General features: G+C 44.5%; 1 protein-coding gene across 4 annotated transcripts; it reads left to right on the top strand.

Moving 5' to 3' along the window:
• The first annotated feature begins 750 nt into the window (after window positions 1-750).
• Window positions 751-27,301, top strand: SEC16A (SEC16 homolog A, endoplasmic reticulum export factor). Of its 4 annotated transcripts, XM_050980883.1 has the most exons (32): window positions 751-870; window positions 4,844-7,387; window positions 8,132-8,644; window positions 9,173-9,315; window positions 11,607-11,692; window positions 12,380-12,509; window positions 13,355-13,553; window positions 14,589-14,760; window positions 15,165-15,307; window positions 15,731-15,792; window positions 15,971-16,109; window positions 16,368-16,610; window positions 16,840-16,937; window positions 17,421-17,502; window positions 17,648-17,765; window positions 17,986-18,097; window positions 18,309-18,414; window positions 18,855-18,995; window positions 19,091-19,204; window positions 19,796-19,997; window positions 20,191-20,430; window positions 21,016-21,104; window positions 21,485-21,643; window positions 21,894-21,971; window positions 22,194-22,250; window positions 22,425-22,536; window positions 22,820-22,957; window positions 23,034-23,134; window positions 23,512-23,586; window positions 24,202-24,261; window positions 25,154-25,228; window positions 25,645-27,301. In XM_050980883.1, exons 2-32 carry the CDS (start codon window positions 4,913-4,915, stop codon window positions 25,711-25,713), a joined length of 6,531 nt encoding a protein of 2,176 aa, XP_050836840.1. In that variant the 5' UTR covers window positions 751-870; window positions 4,844-4,912; the 3' UTR covers window positions 25,714-27,301. The 4 variants fall into 4 exon arrangements, with proteins under 4 accessions (XP_050836840.1, XP_030087227.2, XP_050836839.1 ...); XM_030231367.2 differs by having other exon boundaries at window positions 4,844-8,644; XM_030231366.2 differs by having other exon boundaries at window positions 759-870; window positions 4,841-8,644.
• The last annotated feature ends 409 nt before the right edge of the window (window positions 27,302-27,710 follow it).

Genomic DNA, 27,710 nt, shown 5'->3' with positions numbered 1-27,710 from the left:
TTGGCTATTTGGGAAAATTTCATTTTCCCAAATTTCATTTTCCCATTCACCCATAGGAAGGGTGGCCAAGCCTTGGAACAGTGCTGGAACCATCATCCCTGGAGTGTTCAAATGGGCACACGGATGTGGCACTTGGGGATGGGGTTTAGTGGTGAGCACGGTGCTCGCTAATCTTGCAGGGATTTTTCAGCTTTAAGGATTCTGGGATTCGTTTCTGATTCTGCTGCTGTTGGACACGTGCACCCCAGCCTTCCCCAATTAATGTGCCTTTCCTAATTAGGTCCCCACGGACGTGCAGGACAGGACCTTGCCCTGCAGCGAGCCACAGCTTCGCTCTGTGAGGCAGAATCTCATTTCCCGTGTCTAGAAACTCAGATTTCTCAGCTCCAGCAGCCCCCGGGAGCGATGGGCAGCGGCTCCCCCGGGACCGGCACCGGAGCGGCGGAGCTCTGTCCCGCCCTGGCGGCCACCCGCGCCACTGCACCCGCACCGGCCAACCGGTGGCACCGGGACCTGCACGGAACCCTCACGGGGCTGCGCTCCGCCACTCCCCGGCCTAGGGGCGAGACGCGGCGGCACGGGGGAGGCACCGGGACGAAGCGCCCCGAACGGGACTCGAACCCTCGACTTTCCATCCCGCAGCCGCCCCAGCCGGTACTCGAACCCTCGGCCCCTTCCGCCACCGAACAGCAACACCGCCGGGTGCGCGCGCCGCCGTGACGTCATCGCGCGCCGCGCCGTGACACGTCGGCGGCGGCGGCGGAAGCCCGAGCCGGATGTGCCAAGATGGCGGCGGCCGGTGCTGGGGCCGTACGGGGCGGCGGCGCCCGTGCCCGCTGCTGAGGGGCCGCGGCCGGCAGGGGCTGCCAGGTATCGCGGGGCGCGCCCGGAGGGAGGGCCGCGGGTCCTGGGTAGGCTGTGCGAGCAGCGCCTTGAGGTGCGGGCTCCGGTGTCCCCGGTGCCCACCCCGCTGTGTCTCAGCGAGGGCCTCGGGGCTGTCGCAGCGCCGGGAGCCGGCGGGTCCCGCAGCCCCGGGCTCGGCTCCCGGCCCCGCTGGGGCCGGCCGTGGTGCCGCGAGGAGGGGCGAAGGCGCTGCCGCAGTCGCGGGCCGCGCTGCCCGGGGCTTTCCCCGCAGGATTTGGGTTGCTCCGGGCGGTTTCGAGCGGGGCGGCGAGACAGGCCCGCTCCGCGGGGCTCCGAGGGTTATTCCGTGGGATGCGGCAGGGAAAAGGTTCCGACTGATGGTGGCTATCGCATGTCCCCTCCGACAGCGCCGGTCCCGGGTCAGGGCTTTTTTTGCGGCTCTCAGGTTCCCCGGGTCGGTGCAACTGGTGCTGACTCAGGAGTGCGGCTGCGGAGAGCCTCGGCACCGCTGGGCTGGAGAGCTGGCAACCAGGCTCCTTTCAGAATAAACGGGAACGCTTTTTGCTGCTTCTGGGCTTTTGGTTCCCAAAGAGCTGTTTTGATGGCGTCACGGACTGGTTTGGGTTGGAAGGGACCTTAAAAATCATCAAATTCCACCCCCTGCCATGGCAGGGACAGCTCCCACTTGTCCAGGGTGCTCCAAGTCCCGTCCAGCCTGGCCTGGGACACTTCCAGGGATCCAGGGGCAGCCACAGCTGCTCTGGGCATCCCCACCCTCACAGGGAAGGATTTTTTTCCCCTGATAATTCATTAAACCTCTCCTGTGCCTGTTTAGAGTTGTCCTGTTGCTACATTTTAACAGAATAACATTTGTAGCTCTGGTTGCTGTTGAGGAAAAGCCCGGTAGGAATCTGTCAGGAGAGTGAATGATGTAGAATGTGTTCAATCTGTCACCCACATGTGTGCAGATGTGCAGCTGTCTACATGAGATAAAACTGAAAAAGTACTTGCTGATTTTAAAGCTGCAAATCTCATTTTTCCAGCTGTTCTGTATTTGAGATTGCAGTGGGTTGTTTTTTGGTGATTTTTTTTTTTGGTCACTTCGTTCTTACTAGGAATCTGTATATGTGAATATATTATTTATTGTTTGCTTCGTGTGTGAGGATGAGAGTCAATATTAGTCCTCTGTAACCTGTTTTATGGGCATAGTTATTCTGTTTAAGAGTAATTTATTTAGATAGGTTTAAATTAATTGCCCTCAAAGGAATTATTTCTTTATAGATGAGGCTATAGAGCTCATCTGATGAACTTACTTTTATGGCCTTGTCTGGAGGGTTTTAATCTTTTTTTCCTCTTTGCAATGTTTTTTTGGTACACCTGGAAACACCTGCAATTATTACTTCTGGTGACTCATGCTTAGCAGGCTAACCTGCTTTATCAATTAATAAACCAGCTAAAATATGAGAATTTCCAAACTATACAAAGCAGAGGTGGATTGCTCTTAACTTGTGTAATTATTTCTAAATTCCTTAAAATCAGCATTTCTGTTAATCCTGGATAAGGCAAAAGGGAGGGTCAGTAGCACTGAGTTATCTTCTGTTTAAATTACCTGACATGGACACATTCAATTTATTTGGACTCAGTTCCTCAAATCTTGCTTGCTTTTACTACTGTGTGCAGTCTGTTAATATTAACTTTGCTTCTGAGGAGGCTGATCTCTCATATTGAACCTCTGTCATGCACCATCAAAGATCCTGTTAGAGGAATGGCAAGTTCTGCCTTAAAGTAGGACTTTACACTTATTTTTATTAGCTAATTACTGGTGCTGGCTGTTACAAAAATATGGTAAAATATTAGGATTTTTTTTTTAAATAAGACACTGCAAGGAGTAAAGTCCACATGAGACATTTGGAAGTGGGTATTTGAGTTGGCTTTTGTGCTCAGCTGCATTTCAGAAACAACTTTTCTATGAAAAATAGAGCTATTTAGTAGATACCAGTATTTTAGTCAGTGAAGTTTGTGCTTTCCAGGGCATAAATGCTTTGGCAGATGGTTTAATTAGCTCATGTCCTCCCCAACCCAAAGTATGCTGCATAAATCCATGTGTTTATTGGAGGGGATAGAGGAGTTTTTAAAATCTGGTCAATACAACAAAGAACATGATGGAAAAGAAATGGGGATGCCCAGAACAGCCAAAGGTTCCTTAAGCATGTGGAAATTGGGGTGGGTGTTCAGGCAGGATTTCCTGGAAACGTGGTTGGCAGCAAGGCTGGTAGGCATGGCCAGCTGGAAAAGCTTCACCTCAGGATTGTAACAGGAGAAAAGATTGCAAAGTCCTGAAACCTCTCTGTAAGCATTCCTTGATGGAATTCAGCAGCTGTGCTTTGAAAAGAATGGTGAAGGCACATGCAAGTAATGCATGAAAGTGATGGAACTCTAATGCCTCTGTAGAAATCTGTTGGTGTTGTCCTTCCCATCTTAATAAAACACAAATTTGTTGAGTCTTAACTGTAGATATGGCTGTGGAATATCTAGATGGGATATGGGGGAGAAATTGAGAATCTCTGTTAACCCTGAAAGAGGGACCTGTGTTATACACAGGGTTTTGGAGACATTTTTCTTTAGGAGAAGTTGTACTGCTGTCCAGTAAAGGCTGTGGTACTTCAGTGCGCTTTTTATTGGAATTTTTTAGATATAAATCTTCATGAAATTCATGTAGTGTTTTTGATAACAAGAAACCAGAAGTGCTTTGCATTTGAACTTCTCTGTAACTATTACAGTTTTGTTCTGATTACAAACATCTGACTTTTCTGGCTTCTCATTTTATTACTCTTAATGACAAGATGCTGAATCTTAAAAGAACACCAAATAAGAATTGCACAGCTTTTTTTCTTTTATAAGGAGAAATGCATCTGGTGTGGAGCAATTGCTGTGGGTACTTCACTCTGCATATTATAAACAATATTTGTTGTGTACTATGAGAAAACAAGATTATCATATGCTGCTAAGGCTTCACTGAGCTCCACTGGAAATTGATTAATTTCTCTGGTTTGTCAGGCTCCATCCTCACCAGATTGTTAAGAGGTGATAAAACTGAAAAAGACACCCTGATGAATTTACTAAACTTCCTGTGCACCAGATTCCTGCCTGGTATTGTTTGGAGCTGGGGCTGGATTACTTCTGAGCGTGTCCTTTCCACCCTGAAGTGCAGCTGTAACCCTGATACTGTGCCAAAGTCCCACTGGTGTTAAAGTGAGAGTGGTCATTGATAGGTGAGGGTAGTTGTTTGTTTTTCTATCCTTAAATGCACTTTTGCTATGCAGCATTCATCTAGAAGAGAGAATATTTGTGATGAAGATGCAATTGCCTTTCTCAAAATAATAAATAACAATACTGTGTCACATGATGTTTTCCTGGTTAAACCAAAAGTGGACTGTTGAGGGTGATAACATCTGATGAATTCCTTCTAGGGATGCTTCTCATCTTACCTGTGAAAAGGTCCAGTCACATGGAGTGCCAGTGCAGCAGGGCTGAAGATCATCTCTAACAGAATTAGAGTTAGATAATGACTTCTCAACTCTTCATAATTAAATTGAGCAGGACATGGTGCTGCAGGCTCTGTTCCAGCCTGGTTGCTGTCCTGCCTGTGATGCAGATTTCTGGGAGATGTAACAGTGGGATGCCACTGCAGGGTTTGACACTAGTATGGGTCTGAACTGTGTTTCATTAGTCTACTTGGATCTATTTAATAGAATTGTTAAATAATGTGCATTGATACCACACAGCCTTACACTTCATTAATGCTGGACTGGATTTAGAAATACAATGGAGTCTTTCAGTTCCTTGTGCATTCTGAAGAAAAGGGAGATATTTTCTACTTCAAATTCTTCAAGTGATTTTGTTTCTATAATAAAAGTTGCTTAAGTACTGCACGTATTGTGAGAAAGGGAACTGACTTGTACCTGTGTTGTCTCAGCAGGCCAGAAGAAGAAATCTCTGCACTGCCTCGGCGTGTTTTGTCACCGTGTGACCCTGCCAGGAGGCCACCATGCAGCAGCCACCGCAGCCTGTCCCTGCGGGGGCGGCTCCTCCTCCTCCCGCCGGCGTGGCTCGAAACATGTACTGGAGGAACAGCCCTCTCAGCAGGCGGGCAAACGCCGCGGCCGCGCCGGTGCAGCCCGTGACAGACCCGTTTGCCTTCGGCAGGCAAACCCCGCAGGGCTCCCCCTTGGATCATCCAGCCAAGGGCAGCGCACCGGCATTTCCACAGCCAGCCCTCATGCACCCGCCGCCCGCCCGCGCCGGGGACAGCCCTCACGGACCACACACCTCTCTGCCAGCTCCTGCGGCTCAGGCAGGGATAGGCACCAGTAGCTTTTCCAATGTTCCAGTTCCTTCTCCGTCCCCGGGGTATGTTATAAATAGTGCTGCAGAAGGGCATCCCAACGCTGATGTTGGACTCCGTGGGCCTGCAGCGCCGTTGCATTATAACCCAGGAGCAGCAGTGGAAAATTCTTTCAGTGTGCATCCTGGAGTGGTGTCTGCAGCGAACAAACCTGCAGCTAGACAGGATGTTGGCAGAGATCCAAATGATGCAGCTTCAGCACCCAACACAGCAGCACTCTTCCCACCACCTCCCCAGCAGCCTGGGCCCCAGTGGAGGCCTGTCCCAGGGAATCTGCAGTCTCCAGTTCGGAATTTTGTGCCCTATCCTGAGCCGTCTCCTCAGACTGACGTTCATAACATTTCTCAGCCTTCCGTCAGCACTTCTCACCCTCCTCCACACACAAATGTCCCACAGGGTCCTGGGCACCAAGGAATTCCACCAAACATCATGCAAGCGCCTTTTCCTGCTGGTTGTGAGAAGAATGGCAAAAATGGCCCTGCAAACAGCAGTCATCACATGAACAGCATCCAGCCTGGAAATGTGTTTAGGCAGAACACAGACGTGACTAACCCTTGGTCAAACCAACCTTACCAGGAACAGTTTTACCCACAGCCACCTTTGCAAGACTCTGGTTTAGTCCTTCCCACAGCTCAGGAAAACAACCCCAAAAACCAGTCTCCAGCTATGTCTGAAACGTCCAATAGATCTATTCCCACAGATCGAGATCCAGGAACTCTCTCCATGTTTTTCAAAGGGGATGAGGCAGAAAATGAAGAAATACTTTCATCTGAAAAAAAATACGGAATGGAGAAAACAGAGTTTGATGCCTGTCAGCAAAATTCAGCCTCCCTGTATCTCCAGCCTGTGCATCCTCAGCAGGTGGCAAACAATATTCTCTCTCAGGCACAGCTGGGTACAGCTGGTGAGATGGTACAGAAAGGAATGGATGTCCAGTACTTCCCTAAACTTGTCAGCCATCAGGAGGCACAGGCTGCTAAGCACTCTCTGTTTGCTGGTGATGACAAGGCACAGATAGGTGACCCAGCTGCTGGATCCCAGTACGAAAATGTGGAGAACCTGGAGTGCATTCAGAATCAGGAAGTGCTGCCAAGTGAACCACAGAACATCAGCACTTCCTCCCCTGCTGCTGGTCCCGATCCGTACAGGTACGGATCCTTCCCGGGTCAGGTGCTTCCCAAGAATGCTGCTGTGAGCCATGCTGAAGGAGGACCAAACTTGGAGGCACCTGACTCCTTACCTCACCCTGGCCGACCAGACAGCGTCTCCTCCAACTACAGCAACATCAGCCACAGGAGCACTTCCAGCTCTGCACGGCCCCCGGAGCAAGTCGGTACATTTATCCAGCAGGAAATTGGGAAGCCTGATGAGGAATCCTCTGCCAGCTTCTTCCAACAGATTGACTCCTCTCCTCTGGGAGGTGATTCAGGTGAGCTAAACCTCAGCAAGAACTACCATGGCAATCTATCCCAGCCTCCCACTCCAAGTCCTCCTAAGCCTACAGGAGTGTTTCAGACAAGTGCAAATAGTTCTTTTGAACCTGTGAGGTCCCATGGAGTTGGTATAAAACCTGCAGAGATTGACCAAGCAAAGATGGTGGTTGAATTAAGAGAGAACCACTCAAACCAAAAGAATATCAAGAAGAGCACAGCAGTGCCTGCTGCATCCCCTGGCAATCTTGAACAGCCACCAGATAATCTGGAAACAATTTACATGCCTCAGGTACACCCAGGGCCTCTTGCAGGCGCTGGGGAGGCTGGCAACACGCTGCACTCTGGACCTGTTGTGGAAAATATACAATCAGTATCTGAGAGACGCTCCTCAACCAGAGCTCAGGGAGCAGTTAAGAAGTGTGATAGCCCAGCAACGACTTTATGGGCTCACAATGAGTTACCAAATTTTGGGGGAAATGTTCTCCTAGCTCCTGCTGCTCCTGCAGTGTATGTACCTGCCAAACAGACTGTGGAAGTCATTCAGCCACCAGAAGAAGGCCTGTCTAGTCAACAGCCATGTAAACCAGGGACTATTGCTGTGCAGCACTCCCAGGATGGAAATATAGCTTTTGAAAATCTTGAGAATCCTCCCAAAATGGGAGAAGAGGAAGCACTTCAGTCTCAGGCAAGTTCTGGTTATGCAAGTTTATTGTCTTCTCCACCTACAGAGTCTTTGCAAAATCAGCCTATCCTGATTGCTCAGCCTAATCAAAGCTATAACTTGGCTCAGCCAATTAATTTTTCTATTTCTCTATCTAATCAGCTAAGCAGCAATGAAAACAATCAGCCAATGAAGGACTCTGGAGTTGGGGACAAGCCTGCGATGGGTCCCCAAAGTTCACATGCTGGTGGGGAAAACATGCCGTTACCTGTGATGCAAGTTGGATCTCTCTTAGTTAATGCACTTCCAAATACTAATCTGTTAAAACATAATTTATTACAAAGTCCTGTTAATTCTTCTGATACTGCTTCTAATCAGCCTGCAAACTTGCTTATGAAAACGCCTCTTAATTTGACTCCAGAAGGGCAAAAGAATGTTAATGTGGAAGGCCTTGTTCCTGAATTTGCTAGCAAGCCAGGGTCTAACTCATCTGTTGCTCCTGGGACAAATCTTCCCAGTGGAAGTGCAAGTGGCCTGGTCCCCCCTGTTAATTCCATAGCACAGGCTAATAATTCTGCAAATCAATCAAGTAGCAAAGAAGCTGCTGGCGTGCTGGACTTCACAGTGCCACGGACATTGGAGAAAAACAGCACAAGTAATTCTGTCCCGGTGCACAATCAGTCACCCTCTGGTGCTCCAGTCCAACAGGCAGCTGGTGCTGGTCAGGTGCGTCCCGAGGTGCCTGACAAACAACATTTCTATCAACAGGTGACAAAAGATGTGCAGCACCAGGCTGCAGCAGACCGAGCTGCACAGGGAGCGCTGCCACCCCAGCCACAAATGCAAGCAGCTCAAATGCAGCCACCAACATCTGGGCAGTCCTCAGTTCCTCCAGACTCCCAGATTTCCACAGGGGCTAAGGCCATGCAGCAGGGGGACAGCCAGGTGCTGGGTAACCGTCCCCAGCCTGGGGGGCCCCAAGAGGCAGGTTCAGCCCAGCCAAGGTACGACCAGACGAGTCCCGGGAAGCAGCCGGTGTCAGAACAGCCTCCAGGTGCTCCAGCTGCCACAGCCCCTCCTGCCACCACTGCTCAGGCAGTGCCACCCAACGGGCAGCAGGACCTGCAGCGTCCACCCCCTCCTCAGACCCCTCAGGAAGCCTTTGGTCCACCCCAGAACCCTTACTACTACTACAGACATCCTTACGATGCCTACCAGGCCCCATATCCACCACCTTATCCTCCTGCAGACCCCAGGACAGCAGCTCACCTTTATTACATGGTAAGTTTCTATTTTTCCCTTTCTTCCCCCTTGTTACTCATTTTCAGTTTTGTGTTATGAATTTATGCAGTCGTGTCACGATCAACATTCAGCAGAGCATTCACATTAAGTGTTTAAGTGTAGGGAAAATCCAGACAGCAGTAACAAAATTGACACTGCAAAGATTGTGGAAACTTTAGTTGCTGATACCAATTCCAGTTGGCACAGATGTCAGCTCTTAGCAGTTTGTTTGGTTCTTTGGAAAAAGTTGGCAGTCCAGGTGCTCAAACTTGGTTCCTATCTGCAGCCTGAATTATTGATGGTTTAGTAGAGAGGTTGAAATGCCTTTAGCCCAGACATAATGAGGTTTTTCCCCTTAAGATATTAATAACTTGACTATAACTTCTGCCACAAAAAGTCATAAAAGTTAAGCTGTAGTTTATTCTATCTCTTCAGGTGTCACTGCTGTGGTGTGAATGGTGATGTTTTTTGGTTTGAACTGTCAGTTGTGGAGGTGTGAAGCCTTTTCCCTTGCCTGTGCTTTTGCAGGAGGACAGCTACGGGCAGTACGACCCCCGGTACCGGCACTACGACAGCGGCGCTGCCTACATGGAGCCCGGCAGTTACCGCTACCCCGAGCCGGAGCGGCCCAGCTCCAGGGCCAGCCACTGCTCTGACAGACCTGCCTCCAGGTGTGTGATTCCTCAGCTGAGTCAAGATTTGGGTACCCCAGAGCAGGGAGTGTGGTGGTGCCTGTTGAAGTTTTACAGCATAAACCACAGGGAGGAATTCAAAACCTTTGTGTGCTGCCCCAGGGATGGATGGTATCAAATGCCGTGTCTGGGAAGGATACAGTTCCCCTGCCTTTCTCTTGCTTGTTTTTCTTTTCATTCAGTTCTTTGGGGGTTCTTCCAGGCAGGAACTCACTGTGATAGCCTCACTGCTGATGTTTGCTGTGAAAAAACATTGCTGGTCATGGGGTTATTAATCAATACTCATTTATTTTCTGCCTTGCACTTAATCAAGAGGCCCCTTGGTCTGTTAATGAATGGCAGTTTTGCACATTGGGTGGGATTTGCCTTGCAGCACCATGGATACACAGTGGTTCAGGTGCTCAGAAGAGAGTGGTGAGTCAGGTGACAACATCCTGGTGCTGTGTCAGGTCCATTTGTGTGACAGTTCCAGTGTGTGTGGATAAGCTTTCCTCACAAAGCTCCCAGAATGTGGTCTGGGTGGCAGAGATGCTGTGTGGGCATGTCCCACTCACTCATTTCACTGCAGATTTTGATTAGGGAAACTTAAAAGCCTTGATCTGTCTGATTAATATAAAATAAAGACATTTGAGAGAGGGGAACAATGTGTTCAGATGCTACTTGAAAATGTTAAATAAAAGCAGGATTAAATCTCTACTCAAGCAAGAAGCAGCAAATTACCTTGAAGAGATTGCTGCTTTCTGATGATAATTGTGTAAATTATTTGTATGAACTTCAAATTAATGACAAAATGTTACTGTTGTTATCTGCTGAGGGGTTTGCATTTTCTTACAGAGAAACTCCTGCTACCTGTCTGGAAATGATTAAGCCCTTTGTAGTGTTTGTCTGTTGTTGGTAGTTCACAGTGATCAAATTACAAATACCACATTTTGTTTGCCATCTCCAGAAGATTATAGATGTATTTTGGTCTTGAAGAGAACAAAACAATGGCTGTAGCTCCATGTGATAACTTTTACCATTTTCTTAAGTGAATTTAAGTGTGCTGTGAGCTCTTGAAATTAGATAATAACCTGTAGTAGCACTTCCTGGTGTGTACTCTCCTGAAGTGCTATTTTTAGAAGGGGTTGAAGTTTCTGTACGTGGCAGTGGGCAGATCAAAGCCTGTTAGAAGTGGCTGCTGTGTCAGGGCTGCTGTGTGAGTGCCAGTGCAGTCAGTCAGGGACTGTGGTGTGGAGCTGCAGGGCAGCAGAGCTGTGTGTGTGAAACTGTCCTGAATGTGCAGTGATGGCACAGCAGGAGGAGACTGGGGAGACTGGTTGGGTGGCTAAACCTGATCTGATAAGATCAGACCTCCTCTGCAGAGTGAGTGCTGTGTTAGCAGGCTTCCCACACTCCTGGACTCGCTGGGCCACTTTGGAGTTTGCACTCTGAGTTGTAGGACCAGTTGTAGGGAAAGGTGGAAGTTTCCATCACTCCAAACTGGCATTAAATACTTTCAACTGCTCTGTGTGTGCCCAGGTGTGTTTGTGAGATTCCTGCACCTGTGTAGGTACAAACATACGTGGATGTATACATATATATACATTTATATGTGTGCACATACATGTAGGCACTGCATTTTTATCTAACATTCATCCTCTGCATTTTTATCTAACATTCATCCTCTGGCTTTTTTCAGAAATTCTAGGATGATGACCTGAAAACACTGTATAATAAAGGCTCATGATATTTCAGATAATGGCCACATCTTTCTTTTTTCATCAGAAGAAATCATCTTTTTGTATGCACTGACTCTTACTTTGCTGTGTTGGTTTTAGCCAGGTTTTTGTGCTTGTTTGGACAATCATCTCTCTAAATGAGTATTTTCTTCATCATGAGCTGTATAATAAAACACTGTTAAATTTAGGGGAGCTATTATTTCTTAATGAATTGTTAAATCATCAACTTCTCTGAGACAGTTCAAAGGATGCTAATTATAGCAGTAGTTTTTGTGAATAATTGTCTGTAAGTAATTAAACTTATCACCAAAGCAGTTTATAAAGCCACTAAATTATTGTATGCTAAGGGCTGTCAGCTTTCAATGGTACACAACAATTAAGTGGTATATTAGGTTCTAAAGTCTTAATTTTGTGACTCCTTGGTTTCTTGGAAATGCATTATTTTACCTATGCAACTTTGTCTAATCAGTTGTGGCCTAGAGTTTTTCACAATTTTCTGCTGAATTTAGAAGAGAATAACAACTTTTTTTATGCTTGTGTGCTTTCTTCCAGGCAAGGGTATACAGAAGATTATTATGGAAAAGGTGGATGGAGTGATTATTATTCAGGCTATTACCCAAACTCCTATGATTATGGAGGTAAGGTGTCTAAGAGAACTCGGATTTTTTTCCATAGATTTTCCTCACTCAAGCCTTCAGTTTGCCTTTCCTTTGTGCAAACCCTCCATTGTAAGGGTACAGAACAGTTCCACATGTTGCAAGGCTGCCTTTCACTGGGGTGTGTCCTTGGTGTGTGACCTGAAGGCAGACCTGTAAAGTGAATTTTAGATGGGTGTAAACAGAAGTTGACTCACAACTGGATTTTGGTTTTGTCCATCATTATCTAAGGCTCACTGAGACATGCTGGCATTGGGAGTCTGGAGGTAATTGCTTGTGTAGTGCCTGGGAGGGTTTTGAGCAACATCTGTCCACATCCTAAGATGTTTTGCTTGGCACTCTGCAGACTGATCACAGAGATTCTGTGACTCTCATAACAAATAGTAGGATTGTGGTTTAAAGATGTTAGAAAAGATCTGATGGCAAGCACTGACCCCTCAGGAGTAACTAACTCTAACAGCCATGTTTCTCTGAAAGGTGTGAAATTGGTTTTTTAAGCTTTTTTTAAAATAAAAAGGAGTGGACATATTTATGCTGTTTTAAGTACATTTCTTTTGACTTGCTGTGTGCTTCAGGACCAAACCAGCTTGTGATTAGAGAGAAAGGAGCAGAAAAAGATTATAGGCAAAACCTACCAATATGTGAACCATTTCTTTTTCTTTCCCAAAGATCCAAGTCGCTGGGAACGATACCCATATGACCCCAGGTACAGAGACCCGAGGAGTTATGACCAGAGGTACTGGTATGATGCTGAACACAGCCCTTACCAGAAGAGAGAAGCATATCCTTATGGCAGCAGGTTTGTCCAGTCAATCCACGTTCTCCCAGTGCTCTTTCCAGAGCTGGGGCAGCAGATTCTCTGGAGCAGGCTGTTAAAATGCAGTGTTACACATATTTCACAGTGTAGTTGCTAGTGTGTGTGTGTGTTGCTAGTTCTTTCTGTAGCTTTAACACAGGTCATTGAGGGAAACCAGATGAGCTGTCACATCATTCTGAGAGAGGGATTGAAGGTAGCAGCACTTGTTTTTAGACCAGTTGAACACCCCGTGGGTTTTTAGAACACACTCTGGGTATAATGTTGGTCTTGATCTTGAATAATTTGGACAAACTCTGTGAAGGAATGTCAGTTTGTTTACTGTAACAACAACCTCAGTGTAGGCAGATTTAAGAGCTCTTCTGGAGTGAGGTCCTGTGGTGTTACATTTTAGTTAAATAATATGCTCTGTCTTATCCCTCAAAAATGTAGAAAATGTAGGATTTATTCCAAGCCTGTGATCCTCCCCTGCAGTATCATAGATCTGTAATCCCATTGGCCCAGGTTTTATTCTGCACCCACCTTGAATCTCCCTGTTAAGCTGTGCAGGAGAGACCAAGCCTCTCTTGGCCCTTTTCTGCCTAGGCTCCCCCTCCCTCCCTTTTCCCTCAGAAACCATGCTGCTCCCGGGGGTGGGACCCCCAATAAACCCTCAGCTAATCAGCATCCTCAGAAGCCATGTGGAGTCTCCTTGCCTGCCTGCTGCTATCAGCGAACACACAGCTGAGGGGACACCCCGGGGATCCCCCAAACCAACTGCACCAAGGTCCAGCTTTCCTCCCTCAGCCCCGTGGGTGTGTGAGCTCATTCCTGCTGTGTGTGCCCCTCAGGAGCGAGCGATACGAGGAGAACTGGAGGTACGACCCCCGTTTCACCGGGAGCTTTGACGACGAGGCGGAGCCGCAGCGGGATCCCTACGGGGACGAGTTTGAGCGGCGCAGCGTGCACAGCGAGCACTCCGGCCACAGCCTGCGCAGCTCCCGCAGCGTGCACAGCCACCACAGCAGCTTCAGCTCTCGCTCCCAGCAGGTGAGCTCCAGCTGCACACACAGCCTGCCACCTGCTCTGCTGGGCTTGGCTTTCTTATTTTCTAATAAGAGAATATTTCAGGGCTTAGCACGGAGAATGAAAACTTTTTTGGTTTTGAAAAGTTTCGTAAGCTAAGGCTGTTTTGTGATGTAGTTTTGAACTTAATGTTTGTCGCAGTTGTCAGGAGAACTTTAGGCAAAATCAGCACTCAGCTGTGCAAGTTGCCACACACAGAGAAATGGAAAATTTCCTCTACTGGATCCATTTGCTATTTGTGAGAACATTGCTTTCCCTGTGCCTGGCTTTGTGTCATGTCATTTTTATCATCACAAGCTTGGCTGTGTTACTGAACTTGGGATGCATTAAAGGACTAACTCATAATAGTATGATGGTATTTTGGCTTTAAAAGCAAAAACCAAAGCTAACTGATTACTCATCCACTTAAAACACAAATACAGACATGTGCAAAGCTCAGAAAATATTTGGCTAATTTTTGAGGTACAGTTTTTACTGATGTAATGGGTCATTTCATCTGTACTTGGTTCATCATGTTTCTTGGAAGTTTAGGTACTGTTCCAGTCCAAATTCCAATTAATTTAGTAATGTTTGAAGCAGTATTGGAAATCATTTAGGCATTAATCTTTAGGCACCTGCTGTCATTTGGCATTTGTTGGGGTTTTTCAGTTGGGATTTTCTGTCTGATACAGCAGAGGTGAACATTCATTCTGACCCACAGTTGTTGGTAACAGAACTGGTGCTATAATCTTAACTTTTCACACAAGCACATAGAAATTCTGTTGTGAGAGAACTGAACGTGGTTGGGTGTGAACAGATCAAATGATGATAAAAAACACTGGGGGAGAAGACAGAATGAATAATTATCCCAGAAGGATCTCACAGGAGGGCTTTCTGCAAGGCCATGGTGCAGTCAGCCTGTTGCACAGGAGTGGAAGCTGTCAGGAAGGAATGCTGGCTGTGTGCAGTGCTGCTTGCTGTGTGTAACTCCAGCTAACCTGGCTGATGTGCCCTGCCTAGAGCCAGCTGTACAGGAGCAATCAGGATCTCACAGGCAGTGCCTACGAACCCCCTGCCCAGGCAGTGCACACAGATTATCCCTACGGAGGGTACGAGCCCAGCTATGATGGACAGCAGCCCTTCCCAGACTATGGCTACCCTGCTGAAACAGGCTGGTCAGCTGTGGAACAAGGTATGGAGCAAGGGGAGGGAGGGAAAGCCTTGCTATAGATACAAAACACTTCCTCTGGAAAAGCTTTGCCAAAGTATTGGTGTCAGTTTAGCTCTTTGAAGATGTGTTAAATGTACAGAGATGACAGGAATGTGTCTGATACTATCAAAACCCCTACACTGAAAAAATCCCCTGGGTTTTAGAGTTCTGCAGTTTAGTTTTGTTCTAGTTATTGCAAATCTTCAGAATTGGGACTTTGGGATTATAAAGGAACTGATTGTTTCTTACAAAGTTCAGCCAAATTCAGTGATGGGATGTTTTACCCTAACCCTGCAAGATTATTGAATTGGGTAAATACATCAGCAAGTTTGCTTAGCTGCAGGGCAGGTTACCTGTTCTTATTTTATCTTTTCTCCCCATTTCAGCACCTTTAAGGCCCTCAACACCTGAGAAATTTTCAGTGCCTCATATCTGTGCCAGGTTTGGGCCTGGGGGCTTCTTAATAAAAGCACTGCCAAACCTGCCTTCTGAGGGTCAGCCAGCTCTGGTTGAAATCCACAGCATGGAGGTAAAGTTTAGAAGGAAAAATGGGAAGTAATGGAATAAAGGTCTTTCTTTTGGAAGGGAAAGGGGGAACTTGAATCTATAACTTCCTGATTTCTCTTTTTTTATGTCAGGGCATGTATCTGTATCTGTTTGGGCTGTAATCATAAGTAAAACAGTAAATTTAAAAGTTCCTTTCCTCTGAGAGATTACTTAGTCATGATGAAATCATCCAGTTCCTTATAATTTTGTTCAGGAAGATGTACAGAGTAATTGTGTGTAAAGTAGATTTCATAATTTATCATCCTTGTGCAGGTTGTGACAAACCTTTAAATTTTGCTTAAGAGGCTTGATTACATGATGGGTCATGTTCAGCTCTGGGGGTTTTATCGGTAAAAGCAAAATTTAGAGTTACAAGAATTTCTTATGGATTATATTTGTGTTTTAGACTATGTTACAACATTCTCCAGAGCAAGAAGAGATGAGAGCCTTTCCTGGTCCTCTTGCTAAGTATGTTCCTACAGTTTTCAGAAATAATTTTCATACTTTCAGAAATTATTTCTTTATTGCAAATTACAGGATTTAAAATGACTTAAAATATTTGTGGCTTTTCACCTGCTTAAATAATGCATGACCTGAATGTTTACATTTGTCTCATTAAAAACTTTTTTCTTCCCTTTTTTTTCAGGGATGAGACCCATAAAGTGGATGTTATTAATTTTGCACAAAGTAAAGCTGCTCAGTGCTTTAAGAATGAAAATTTAATTGACAAAGAATCTGCAAGTCTTCTTTGGGACTTTATTGTGCTGCTGTGCAGGCAGAATGGGGTATGTCTCAGTGCTGGAGTTTTTATCTGTCCTAAAGTGTTTTGTACACAAATAGTTTTTTGTGCAGAGATCTGGAATTTGTGTTCTAGTCACTGATCTTGGAATATGGCACAGACTGAAGGAATGTGTAAACTGGGCACTCACCCTCAGCTGCTCAGAGTTGCTGATGTTCACATATTGCTGTTGAAGTGCCAAATAAAATGCAGGCAGTGTTAAATAACAAATTTTTGAATTTTTGTTTCCTCTCCACATACCCAGACTGTTGTGGGAACAGACCTGGCTGAACTTCTGCTCCGAGATCACAAAACTGTTTGGCTTCCTGGGAAGTCCCCTAACGAGGCAAATTTGATTGATTTCACTAATGAGGCTTTGGAACAAGTGGAAGAGGAATCTGGTGAAGCCCAGCTCTCGTTTCTCACTGATAATCTTGTAACCACAGTTGACAGTTTTGAGAAGGAGACTGAGAGATTCAGGGAGTTGCTGCTTTATGGCCGTAAGAAGGTGAGTGCCTGTGCTGCTACTTATTTTTGTAGTGCATGCAGTGTTTTGTGGCACTGCATTACTCTGATACAGAAATTTATACCCTATAGCTCATAATCTAAAGCAAAATATAGTGTGTTAGCTTTTGTCTAAACATACTTTGATTTGATCACAAATCACTACTGTAAAACTGGCTTTTGTGTGTAATATGTGAAGCTATTCCCAGGAAACTAATTTGTGTGTTTATTAGGATGCTTTGGAGTCTGCCATGAAGCGTGGTTTGTGGGGTCATGCTCTGCTCCTTGCCAGCAAAATGGACAGCAGGACACATGCCAGAGTGATGACCAGGTACTGGGTTGCTTTTTGATTAGTGAAATTTGGCTGCCTGTTCTGCTAATGAGGTGGAGAATGTCAAAATCATGGGTTATCTGTACTAATTCATGCAAGAACTACTATTATTTATGCTTTAATTTCACCTGTGTACTTATTTGTTAATTATTACTTTTTATTCTGGGGTCTTCTGGGTATAAATTTAGACCTGAGAAGTTGTTCCCTGCCACCTGATCCATTTAAGAAGTATTTGAACAATGTCATCAGTGGCCTTGCTTGGAAAAAACTGCAAAAACTTAACTGTCAATTTTGTTAATATTTTACTGGTAATATTTTACTTTTGAACACCATCCACTGGATAATTTCCTCTTCAGTGTAGTATTTTCACACAGCACTTCCTTCTCTTGAGCTAGGTTAGATTAATTGCCACTGAGAGCTGAAATACATTTCAACTGCTTACCCCACGTCTGTGTTTTATTTTTCTCTGCAATGTCTCTGTAGATTTGCCAACAGTCTCCCAATTAATGACCCTCTGCAGACTGTTTACCAGCTCATGTCTGGAAGGATGCCAGCTGCATCCACGGTAAGATTCACAGGGAGGAGTGGAGTTCCCTACAGAAATCTTTCCCAGAATGTCAGAGAAGTTGTTCTGGTCCTTTTTATGTTGAAACACTTAACCATGCAGAGCTGCAGTCACTGATTTGACCTAGTAATTCTTCTAATTTTAGTGCTGTGGAGATGAGAAATGGGGAGACTGGAGGCCTCATCTAGCAATGGTGTTATCCAACTTGACCAATAATGTGGACTTGGAATCCAGGACCATTGCAACCATGGGAGACACTCTTGGTAACTCTTGGGGAAGTGAACAGGGTGGTGACTGAAGGAAAAGCTTTGATTGCTCAGCCTATTTTTTTCAAAACAGGCAATTTCTTTCTAAAATATAAAGTGGAGCAGTTCTATATGGGCTTGTCTCTATTGTGAATTCATTTGAATGCAAAGCCAAACAATACAGGACACTGAATGTGCCACTGGAATATCCTGAGCTCTGTCCTTTATTTCTCTACAGCTTCTAAAGGCCTGCTGGATGCTGCTCATTTTTGTTATCTTATGGCCCAAGTTGGGTTTGGAGTTTACACAAGGAAAACAACAAAGCTTGTCCTAATTGGATCAAATCACAGGTTGGACTTTCTTTTTAAACACAATTTTCTCCATGCAAAAATGAAAGTTTGAAAGACTGAATTGCACTGTTCCCCTTATCCTCACTAGCTATTTGGTGTCCTGTCTTGTAGAAGTGTTTGATATTTTGTGTCTAACAGAGCTGTGTGTCTGACAGTGACAGATCTGTGTTTGTCAGCTCAAATAATACTTTTCTTCTCCTGTTTGAAACAGCTTGCCATTTTTAAAGTTTGCCACCAATGAAGCCATTCAAAGAACAGAAGCCTATGAGTATGCACAGTCACTAGGAAGTCAGCCTGGCTGCTTGCCCAATTTCCAGGTGAGGAGCTGTTCCTGTTGTGGTTTGGTTTCTGTTTTGGCAGATGTCATGCTTTTAATCTCTCATGTGCTGTAGTCAGTCAAATATTTTCTCTGTTATAACATGAAATGTTCATGGATAGTAATGCCATATAGCTGTTTTCCTGAAGTCGTTTCATTTTCATTTTTTTCATCTCTGCATCCTGAACTTCTGAATTTTAACTTTATATTCTGAATTCCAGAAGAAAAATCCAGCAGAATTTGCTGGCACTAGCTGTAGATAAATAGACAACTTCCACTGGATGCATTAGGTGGAAGAAGAGAATTAAATGCTTTTTCCTTTAATTTTAGATGTGATAATGAGATGTCTGAGCTTTCAGCTGAAATGTCAGACTGCCTTTTATTTGTTGCCCCCCAGAGTGTTGTGATCACTTGTTTTATTTGTCCTGCTTGCCTCCCCAGGTTTTCAAGTTCATCTATGCCTGTCGGCTGGCTGAGATGGGCCTTGCTGCCCAGGCTTTCCACTACTGTGAAGTGATTTCCAGAACTGTCCTCAAAGACCCACATTACTATTCCCCTGTGCTGATTGGCCAGCTAATCCAGGTAACATGAGGAATAAGGAAGTGTTTGTGGCTGGATATTGTAGGTGGGAAGCTGTGGCTGGTGAACTCACACTTTGCAATGGTTCCTTTCCTCAGATGTCCTCCCAGCTGCGCCTGTTTGACCCTCAGATTAAAGAAAAACCAGAACAGGAATCTTTTATTGAACCCCCCTGGTTAGTGACCCTTCGACATGTGGATGGACAGATCAAGGTGTGTGTTTTGCAGCATGAATTACTCCCTGTAAAGGATTAGTGTAAATCCAGTTTTTAAAATGGTTTTGTTTACACTGCTGATCACAGAAACATAGGAAGTGACCTTATATATTCATGTCCTAAATGGCAAATTATTGTGGTGTAAACCAAGTGAATTTACCACACTTCAGTGCCCTGAGATTCAATACAGAATAATTAAAGTTACATGAGACAAGTTTTTCTTAATACCATAAGGCAAGGAGAACTGCAGGACTCATTAGGTTGCAGTAATCAGGGGATCTGCTTGCCATAAAAATATCTCTTGTGTGGATTGGTGTTGCTAGATTATAACAGTGGAAATAATTATTGTCTATTTAAAGAGATGTGTTAGAAATTGGAACCCTGAAGTAATTAACTGTTTTTCAATTTAAAAACAAATAAACCCTTCAAATTATTGGTTGATTTGGCTTATAAATGGCTGACAACTCATTTTTCTTTGAACACTAAAAAACCATTTTCACACCTAAGATTTCCTTTGCTTTGTGTTCCCTTGGTTCTGAACTGAATGTCTGGTAGAGATGAGTTGCTAAAATCTTGTTTTTTCCTGCAGGAGGGTGCAATAGCCTATAACACAGAGAGATCCACCCCCCCTCCCTATGAATGCAGCACTCCCAGCTCAGAGCTGGACCGTGCCAGTCAGTGTGATGGGGGAGGTGGCCGTGACGTGGGGCCAGGTGCTGAAAATGCCTTGCTGGCATCCTTGTTACCCAATATGGCTCAACAGATGCAGAGCGTGCAGCTGATGCCTTCAGGTTGGTGTTTCATATCCTTTATGACAGAGAGAAAACAAAGGTTTTGGGTTTCTGATACCAGAAACCACTTGAGAGGCTGGTTGGAGCAGGGAGATTTCACTTCTGCATTGTATCATTCATAGGGTAAAAGGTTCACACTGGAATTTCTGCTTAATTTTAACTCTGGTTTTTTTTTTTTTTTTTCATGCTGCAGTACCTCAGGCTGTCCTTGATGGCTCAGCTGCCATGATTCCTCCTGGTGACCAGGGAAGTGTCCCCTTCTACCCAGTGGCTCCTCAGCCTCTTGGCCCAGGACCTGGCTTTGCACCTCAAGGATTTTCAAGTCCCTATGGAACTGAACCATCCCCACTATATTTAGGGACAACACTACCCCCAGGAGGGCCACCACAAGAAGTGGAATCACAGCCAGAAGAGCAGACAAACCTGGAAACAGGTCTGGGATCTTAATAAACAGCTTTCCTTCCTTAGGAAGGGAATAAAGTGTTTCAGGGAATAATTAAAAATATCTCAGTATTTAAAAAATAATCATGTTTTGGGTAATGAAATTTGTCAGACTCAGCAGGTCATGATTTAGACCTTGACACGTAATCCCTGAGTGCAGTGAGATTGGCAGTTCTGTTTCCCAGGGATTTCTGCCTCTGAACATGAGTTTCTAGGACCCTAATAAGTTTTAACTCTGTGACAGCAGAGCCTGACACATGTGGAGGAAAAGAAACTTAAGTTTGGCAGAGTTTGAGATGTGAGGAACCTTTAACTGCTCCATCATGATGGTGGAGTCCCTCAGCCTGCTCTGGCCTGTGTTTAGAACAAAACACAAACCCAGACAGGAGAGGAAAAACATCACAGCAATTGCAGCTCTCATTCTTTAAAAGACCAGGTTCTCCCTAGAAGAAAACTCTTAACTGGTGAAAACTTTTGCCTTAAAACTACTGTGGGGCTCAGGGGCTTTGGTGTTTATTTTGGTGTTTTGGTTGGTGTGTGTCCCTGCTAACATAATCTATTTTTATTTTTTTTTAAGGAATGCAGAGAATTGCCCCAGAGTCTCCTTCACAAAACTCCTTCCCTGAACAGAGAGAAGATGATTTCTATGGCAGGATGGCTAACATGGTATTGTTATTTCACACATTTCTTCAGCTGCATTGCAAACACAAGAGGATCTGGGGGCTCTGTATTGCTCTTCAGCAAGACTTGAAGCTTGGTTTTTAGAAGTCCCCAACGAACCAGATTAAATGTCTTTGTGTGGAAAATCTTGATAAAAAATTAATGCTGTGTCAGATATTTATCTGCTTGTTTATTATGCATTTATGTCCTGGCTTTATATCTAACCAGACAGCAGGACAAAGATCCATCTTAGGGTTTATTTTGTATGAACTTTTAGATCTGTTCTGTTTATGGATTTTTCAAAGAAGGGTTGTTTTTAGCAAGGTGGAATGTGATCCATCACTGCAGCAGTGCCAGCTTTTGCTTTCCTGTGTTTTTGTCACCAGGGCTATGGGCAAAGGTCCCGAACAACCTCAGAGTCCTCTGCTCATTCTGTGGGACGAGAGAGATCCAACTCTGCAGCAAAGCAACCCTCTCCTCCTCCCTCTGCTCCTGCAGGGAAAGACACTAAAAAAGAAACAAAAAAGGAGGCAGCACCCAGAAAGGTAAACTTTCTTAGAAAGGTACCTACAGCTGGAGGAGATTTGTTAGTAAATGTGGTAACTCCTGGTTCACTGTACTTAAGAAGTCCTGACTAAACTATTTCCACTTATTAGTTGCAACTCTGGGCTCAGAGTTGAAGTCCCTCACAGAAAATGTGTTGTTGCATGAAAGTTTGTTTAACTTGCCTGTGAAGTGAGAGAAGAATTAACTGAGAGGGAGAGAATTAACTGAGAAGATTTGATTTGTTTTTAGACTGGTGGAACCTGGTTTCGCTGGCTGATGGGAAAAGGAAAGAATGAGGCTCACCTGCCAGATGACAAGAATAAATCAGTAAGGCCCCAAGAATCACAAAAATCTTTATATACTTGAATTTGTTCCTAATCTTCTCCTGGATGACAGATGAACATTGTTTTGATGAGTAACAGATGATTGTAAAACTTTGAAGATTATTTTTATTCTAAGACCAGCTTTAAAAAAAAAAGTTATGGTTATTTTAAACTTTTTTAGCAGCTTGCTTTGAGCTCTTTGTTTTTGACTGTGATTTTCTTTTAGATTGTTTGGGATGAGCAGAAACAACGTTGGGTTAATCTGGATGAACCAGAAGAAGAGGTAAAAATCCAAGTCCTCATGATTTCTCAAAGTGGAAAACAAAAATCTGTACTTGGCACACAATTTTCTTTAGTCTGTGATTGTCTTTTAAGAGCTGCTTTTTACTGAATTTGGATTAAAATGTGCTATATCAGACAGTGATGTCATTGGATTTTTTTTTTTGTCTCCTTCCAGAGTAAGCCTCCTCCACCACCTCCAACAGGATTTCCTAAAGCTGCTCAGGCTGCTCCCCCTGGGCCTGGAGGCCCACCTGGTGCCTCTGTCAATGTGTTCTCCAGGAGAGCAGGTAACAGCCAGCACTGACATTTGAAGACTTTCTCCTGCATAAACGATGAAGGCAGAAGTTCTGACTTTCCCTGGCTTGTTTGTGAGCAGTTGGCAGCTCAGGGGAGCTGTGGCTATTGCTGGCTTTGCTCGTGCCCAGCTCCTGCACTGCTGTCACAGTACCATGACTTGGGTATTACTGTTCGTATCCCTGGGATGTTGTTTCCTGATCCTGAAAGATGCTTTTACCAGCCAACTGATAAACACAAGGGTTCTTTCTGTTTTTCTGCATGTTTGTGGTTTAGCTGGAAGCAGAGCCCGTTATGTGGATGTCCTGAATCCAGGAGGAACCAAGGCAAGTGGTGCTGTTCCTGCACCATCAGACCTGTTTGCCCCCCTGGCACCCATGCCCATTCCTGCCAACGTGTTTGTTCCAAACTCAGGTGTGTGCATAGGATTGTGGGGAGGTTTTGGGGCTGTTTGTGGGGTGTGTTTGGCTAAATCCCATTTCCTCTGCAGTTCCAGGGGAATCCCAGCCCATGGAAGGGAGTGGAGCAGCAGAGCACACAGCAGCTGCAAACCAAACCAACACAGACCCTGCTGCAGCTGTGGAACCAGAGGTGGGTTCCAGGAATGTCTTGTAGACAGAACCCAAAGTTCTGATTCAAACCCCTTAGGATTCTGAGCAGCAGTTTGACAGCCACAGTCCATAAAGCATGATGTTGTTATAGGGTTTGTGGTTTAATGTTTTACTTACAGCACAGGAGAAGAGAAATACAAGTGAAAATGGAAGTGGGAGGTTGCATTTCCTAATCTGTCAGGGCTGCAGCTTCCATGGGTGCAGGAAAGGGACTGAGGACATGGGAGGAGTCTTGCACTGCACATTACACCTGCCTGGTGTGCTGTAACATTGTTCTGCCCTTGTGGGATCTCTGAAGGAAATGTGGAATAGCCTTGTGGTAATGATGATAAACAGAAGTGCCTTGTTTTCCTTCAGTACTTAAACCCTGCAGCCCTTCCTCCTGGATCTGGACTTCCTGTTCCTAACCCTGATGGCTCCCAGTCAGGCGAGGTAAGGCTTGATGCAAAGTATTTAATTAATGACTTTTTACAGTTAATTGTAGTGGTCTCACAATGGGCCATTTAAAACAACCAGTAACTGATTCAGTTGCTGATAAGTAGGCAAGATGTGATATGACTGCCTCCAGAATTATACAGAAAAGACCTCTAAGCCCATAAGAGAAGTTCAGCCTCCATGTCCTACATTCTGTGATCTCTTTTTCCTGTATAAGTACATTTAAAAGCCTTTTTCAGAGTAAAATATCAGTAACAGTTGAAGGGTCTCTTCTTGCCTCCATGCATGCATATAATTTCACTAATATTAAGTGCAAGACACAAGGAGAGCAAGTTGCTGTGTGCCAGGCAGAGTAACATGACCTTTGTTCCTACTAAATGTTTTCTATACCTACATAATTTTGTGCTTTAAGAAGTCCTTTTGATTTAAACTAACTTCTGGCTTTACGTTTGTTTTTGGTTTTTGTTTTTTTTTTAACTTGAAGTCGGTTTAACCTTTGGCAGTGAGACTTTGACAATGAAATAAAACAACTGAAAGCTTGGGGCAGTGACATGCATGACGACTTTTTTTATTTGTGTTTTTTTGTATTTGTGTGTTCTTGCTGTTTTGTAGCTTTCGCGCTCTAGTTCAATGAGTTCATTATCACGTGAAGTAAGCCAGCATTTTAATCAGGTACATGTGGCTGGCCATTCTCATTTATGTTAACTTATTTACTTTCACCCCCCTCCCCTCTTTATTTTGCATTTGCTCAAATACTAATGCTACTTTTAGTTATTTCCCCCTCATTTCACAGAATTGTCATTAAAAGTAGATCATGATGTAGTGTTCCTTTTTACACTCAAACAGGGTCTTCAGTTTTGTCTATTTATGGGAGTGCATGTAATCCAGGCATGCTTTTTATTTATGTTCCTAAGAGATTCACATAATTTCATCATCTTATTTCTGGGATACTAAAGAAATCAGTTGATTTTAAACAAAAGAAACCAAACATCCTCCAACAAAACCAAATCAACCTCCTAAAAAGTCTCAATACAAGTAAAACTTGGTCATTCTGCTGCTGCCAGTCTCAAATTGGTAATAAACCATTTGCAAAAGTCCCTGTAGGAATTAAAGGAATGCTTCATCTCTGCTGGAAGTTCCAGAGCTGTGGGGTCACCACAAAGGGGTGACACAAACCTTTCTGATATTTTGTAATAAAGCAAAACCTGACGTAGAATGTTTATTTTGGGGCAAGTCCTGAGGTGTGTACTAACAAAGGCAGAAGGTACTAATTGAGTGGAGTTGCACTGGTGTCTTGTGTTGGTTTTGCATGCTTTGGACCTGCAGAGCTATTTGCAGTTGATGCATGTGCCACTGTTTGGCCAGTTCCTACATTCAGCCAGCCCTGTTCTAGATCTGGATGCAAACTGTACCAGCACTCTGCAGTTGTTCCAATAGGCTGCGCTCTCCATGTTGTTGGCATTATTCCTGTGAATATTTGCTCTGTATAACTTAGCAGACCACATTTGAGAGGCTCTGGAGTTCCTCTCTGCCCTTGTCTAATTTCAGTGTTTTCTCTTCCCAGCCTGCTGCTGTTCCACCCTCGGGGGCACCTTCGGCAGGGGCAGTACCGTTCTACAACCCCTCTCAATTTGCACAAGTGAGTGAAGGCCCCATCTTTCCTTTTCTTCATCCTTATTATCCAACATTTCCCAGGGAAGCTGTGGCTGCCCCTGGATCCCTGGAAGGGTCCAAGGCCAGGCTGGGCAGGGTTTGGAGCAGTCTGGGACAGCAGAAGTTGTCCCTGCCCATGGCAGGGGGTGGAATGTGGTGGGCTTTAAAGTCCCTTCTGACCCAAGCCAGTCTGATTCTATGCTTTGAACAAAACATGATTTTGGGCTTTATCAGCTTAATCTGGGTTGTTGCATACAGTGTGTTAAATGTGTACAAAGATCAGTCTGGCACCTGTTCAATTTAACAAGTTCCCATTCCAAACTTTATTCCAGATTTCTTGAATTTTTGTCTCCAGCCTGAGACTTTTACAGAACATTTTGTTTATCCCTGTTCTTTTTCCAGTCTCCTGCAGCCACTGGAAGTTCAAGACTGGGAAGAATTGGACAGAGGAAGTATCCAACATTGAAGTAGAATACAATGGCTTTGTATTTTGAGTCCTTACTCACATTCTGAGTATGCACAGAACTCTTCAGCCTTATGATAGGCACGTGGTATCAGCTGCAGTTGACAGGACAGAAGTCTGATGATGGGTGATCTTTTTCATGCTTGCACCTCATCTACGCAAACCATTACCAAACATGAAATATATGTAACTTTTCCTTTTCAAAACCTGGCTAGAAATAGCTTTGCTGTGATAAAGAATAGGCACAAGAGAGGAAATAGTTGCTGTCTGTTACAAAACCTGTTTGTAAATTGCATAGGCAATTTATTCCTTAAGTTTATTTTAAACCTTACTTGCGTGACCTTCCGAGACATAGTTTCAGGGATTCCTTAATTTCTGAAGGATGTTCCCCTCCCAGCAGGGGGTTAAAAAAAAAAACAACAAACATGTCCACATTGTAAGATAGCACTGTGGCCTTAAGAGGACCATGCACAATCAGCCAGAGTGTGGAACCAGAGGAGTTCCCCTGGGAGAGGCTCACCCAGGAGCTGGTTTGGTTTTTGGGAGGCGGGAGGGGGCCACAGCTCATCCAAATAAATCGACTTATCTTGAATGAAAACTGTGACTGTAATCTAATCCTGATTTGATTTGGATCTTTCCTAGTCTGTATGTAGTTTGTGGTTTAGACTACCTGTAAAGCCAAGTGTATAGTGGGAAGGAGCTCTGTATCATAGCCAACGCTGTTCTCTTGATGAGTGAGTGTTTGTTTAAGTGCAATACGGTTACTTTGCTTTCTCTCAAACTGCTGGCACTCTGCACCTGGGGGGTAACAGCTTGAAAGTTGTTTATTTTTTCCTTTTGAGAGTGCCAGAATCAGTGTAATAATCCGTTCTTGAATCTCCCTTACTAAAATAACCAAGGTCTTAAACAGCTAACAGCTAAATTTCATACTAAAAGTAGTTGGATTAGACCTCTACAGATGGACTTCAAAATCTTTAGGTTTAATTTAGGAAATCTTGAAAACCATGGTATGCAGCATTTATATTCACTGAAGAATCTGAATTATCTGCAAAGAGAGAAATAAACTTTAAATATTTATTAAATCATTAGGCCATATTTTATTTAGAACTTGCCACCAAACTATTTGATTTTACTTGAATTTCTGCCCAGGAGTAGAAGTAATACGAATGTGAAATTGCCAGTATTTGTCCCCAGTTGTTTTTTGTTTGGGTTTTTTTTTTTTTTTCTTTTCCTGAATAACACCACTTTTCTAAGATTGTGATAGCCTTATCTATGTCCCAAAAAGTTTGTATGGAGCCCAAGTAAAACACTATTTGGGGGGATTAGAAACCTTTGTGTGCTTGTCCATTCTCAATTCCCCACATGGACAGCAGCAGTCAGTGTGGTTTACTTTTCTATAATTGAAACCTAATCAGACACTTGGCTTTCCTCTAGTCCAGCCAGGCTGCTGATTATTTTCTCCTTTCAGTAGAGACTGCCAAACAACTTCATTCAAGGAGGCTCCCCCTGAGCTGGGAGCAGCTGTCTTTCCTAAGTGTAAGATTTGACACTGTAAATTCTTAAATAAAATATTTTGCGCTCTGGAGCACTTTCACATTTTACTTTCTTCTTGTGGTTATTGCTTTAATGAGGTGGGTAAAGGAACCTTTCCTGTTTTTCTAGGAATGATCTGAGGAAAGTGAAGTTTTTGGTGTTTGGAACAGCTTCATTGGTGCAGGTTTCGATGCAATATTGGGAAGAAATCCTTCCCCATGAGGGTGAAGAGGCTCTGGCACTGTTGCCCAGAGAAGCTGTGGCTGTCCCATCCCTGGAAGTGTCCAGGGTCAGGCTGGACAGGGCTTGGAGCCTGTGGAAGGTGTCTGTATCCATGGCAAAGGCTGCAAACTGGGTGATCTTAAGGTGCCTACCACCCCCAGTGATCAGTGTTTGTACTGAAATGTTCAAAATTGAAGCTTTAGGCTTAATATAGGCAACTTTTAAATTTCTTCAAGGGTAACACGTTTAT

The sequence above is a fragment of the Serinus canaria genome, chromosome 17 (assembly GCF_022539315.1).
Source record: "Serinus canaria isolate serCan28SL12 chromosome 17, serCan2020, whole genome shotgun sequence".
NCBI classification, from domain to species: domain Eukaryota; kingdom Metazoa; phylum Chordata; class Aves; order Passeriformes; family Fringillidae; genus Serinus; species Serinus canaria.
The sequence above is the reverse complement of the archived record's forward strand: the minus strand, read 5'-3'. Positions and strand labels throughout refer to the sequence as shown.

Excerpts from the sequence above, each read along its gene's own strand:
- SEC16A (XM_030231367.2), top strand. The coding sequence starts at position 4,913 with ATGCAGCAGCCACCGCAGCCTGTCCCTGCGGGGGCGGCTCCTCCTCCT. Across the intron at positions 12,510-13,354 it reads GCATATCCTTATGGCAGCAG|GAGCGAGCGATACGAGGAGA; the intron begins GTTTGTCCAGTC and ends TGTGCCCCTCAG. Across the intron at positions 23,135-23,511 it reads CTGCAGCTGTGGAACCAGAG|TACTTAAACCCTGCAGCCCT; the intron begins GTGGGTTCCAGG and ends GTTTTCCTTCAG.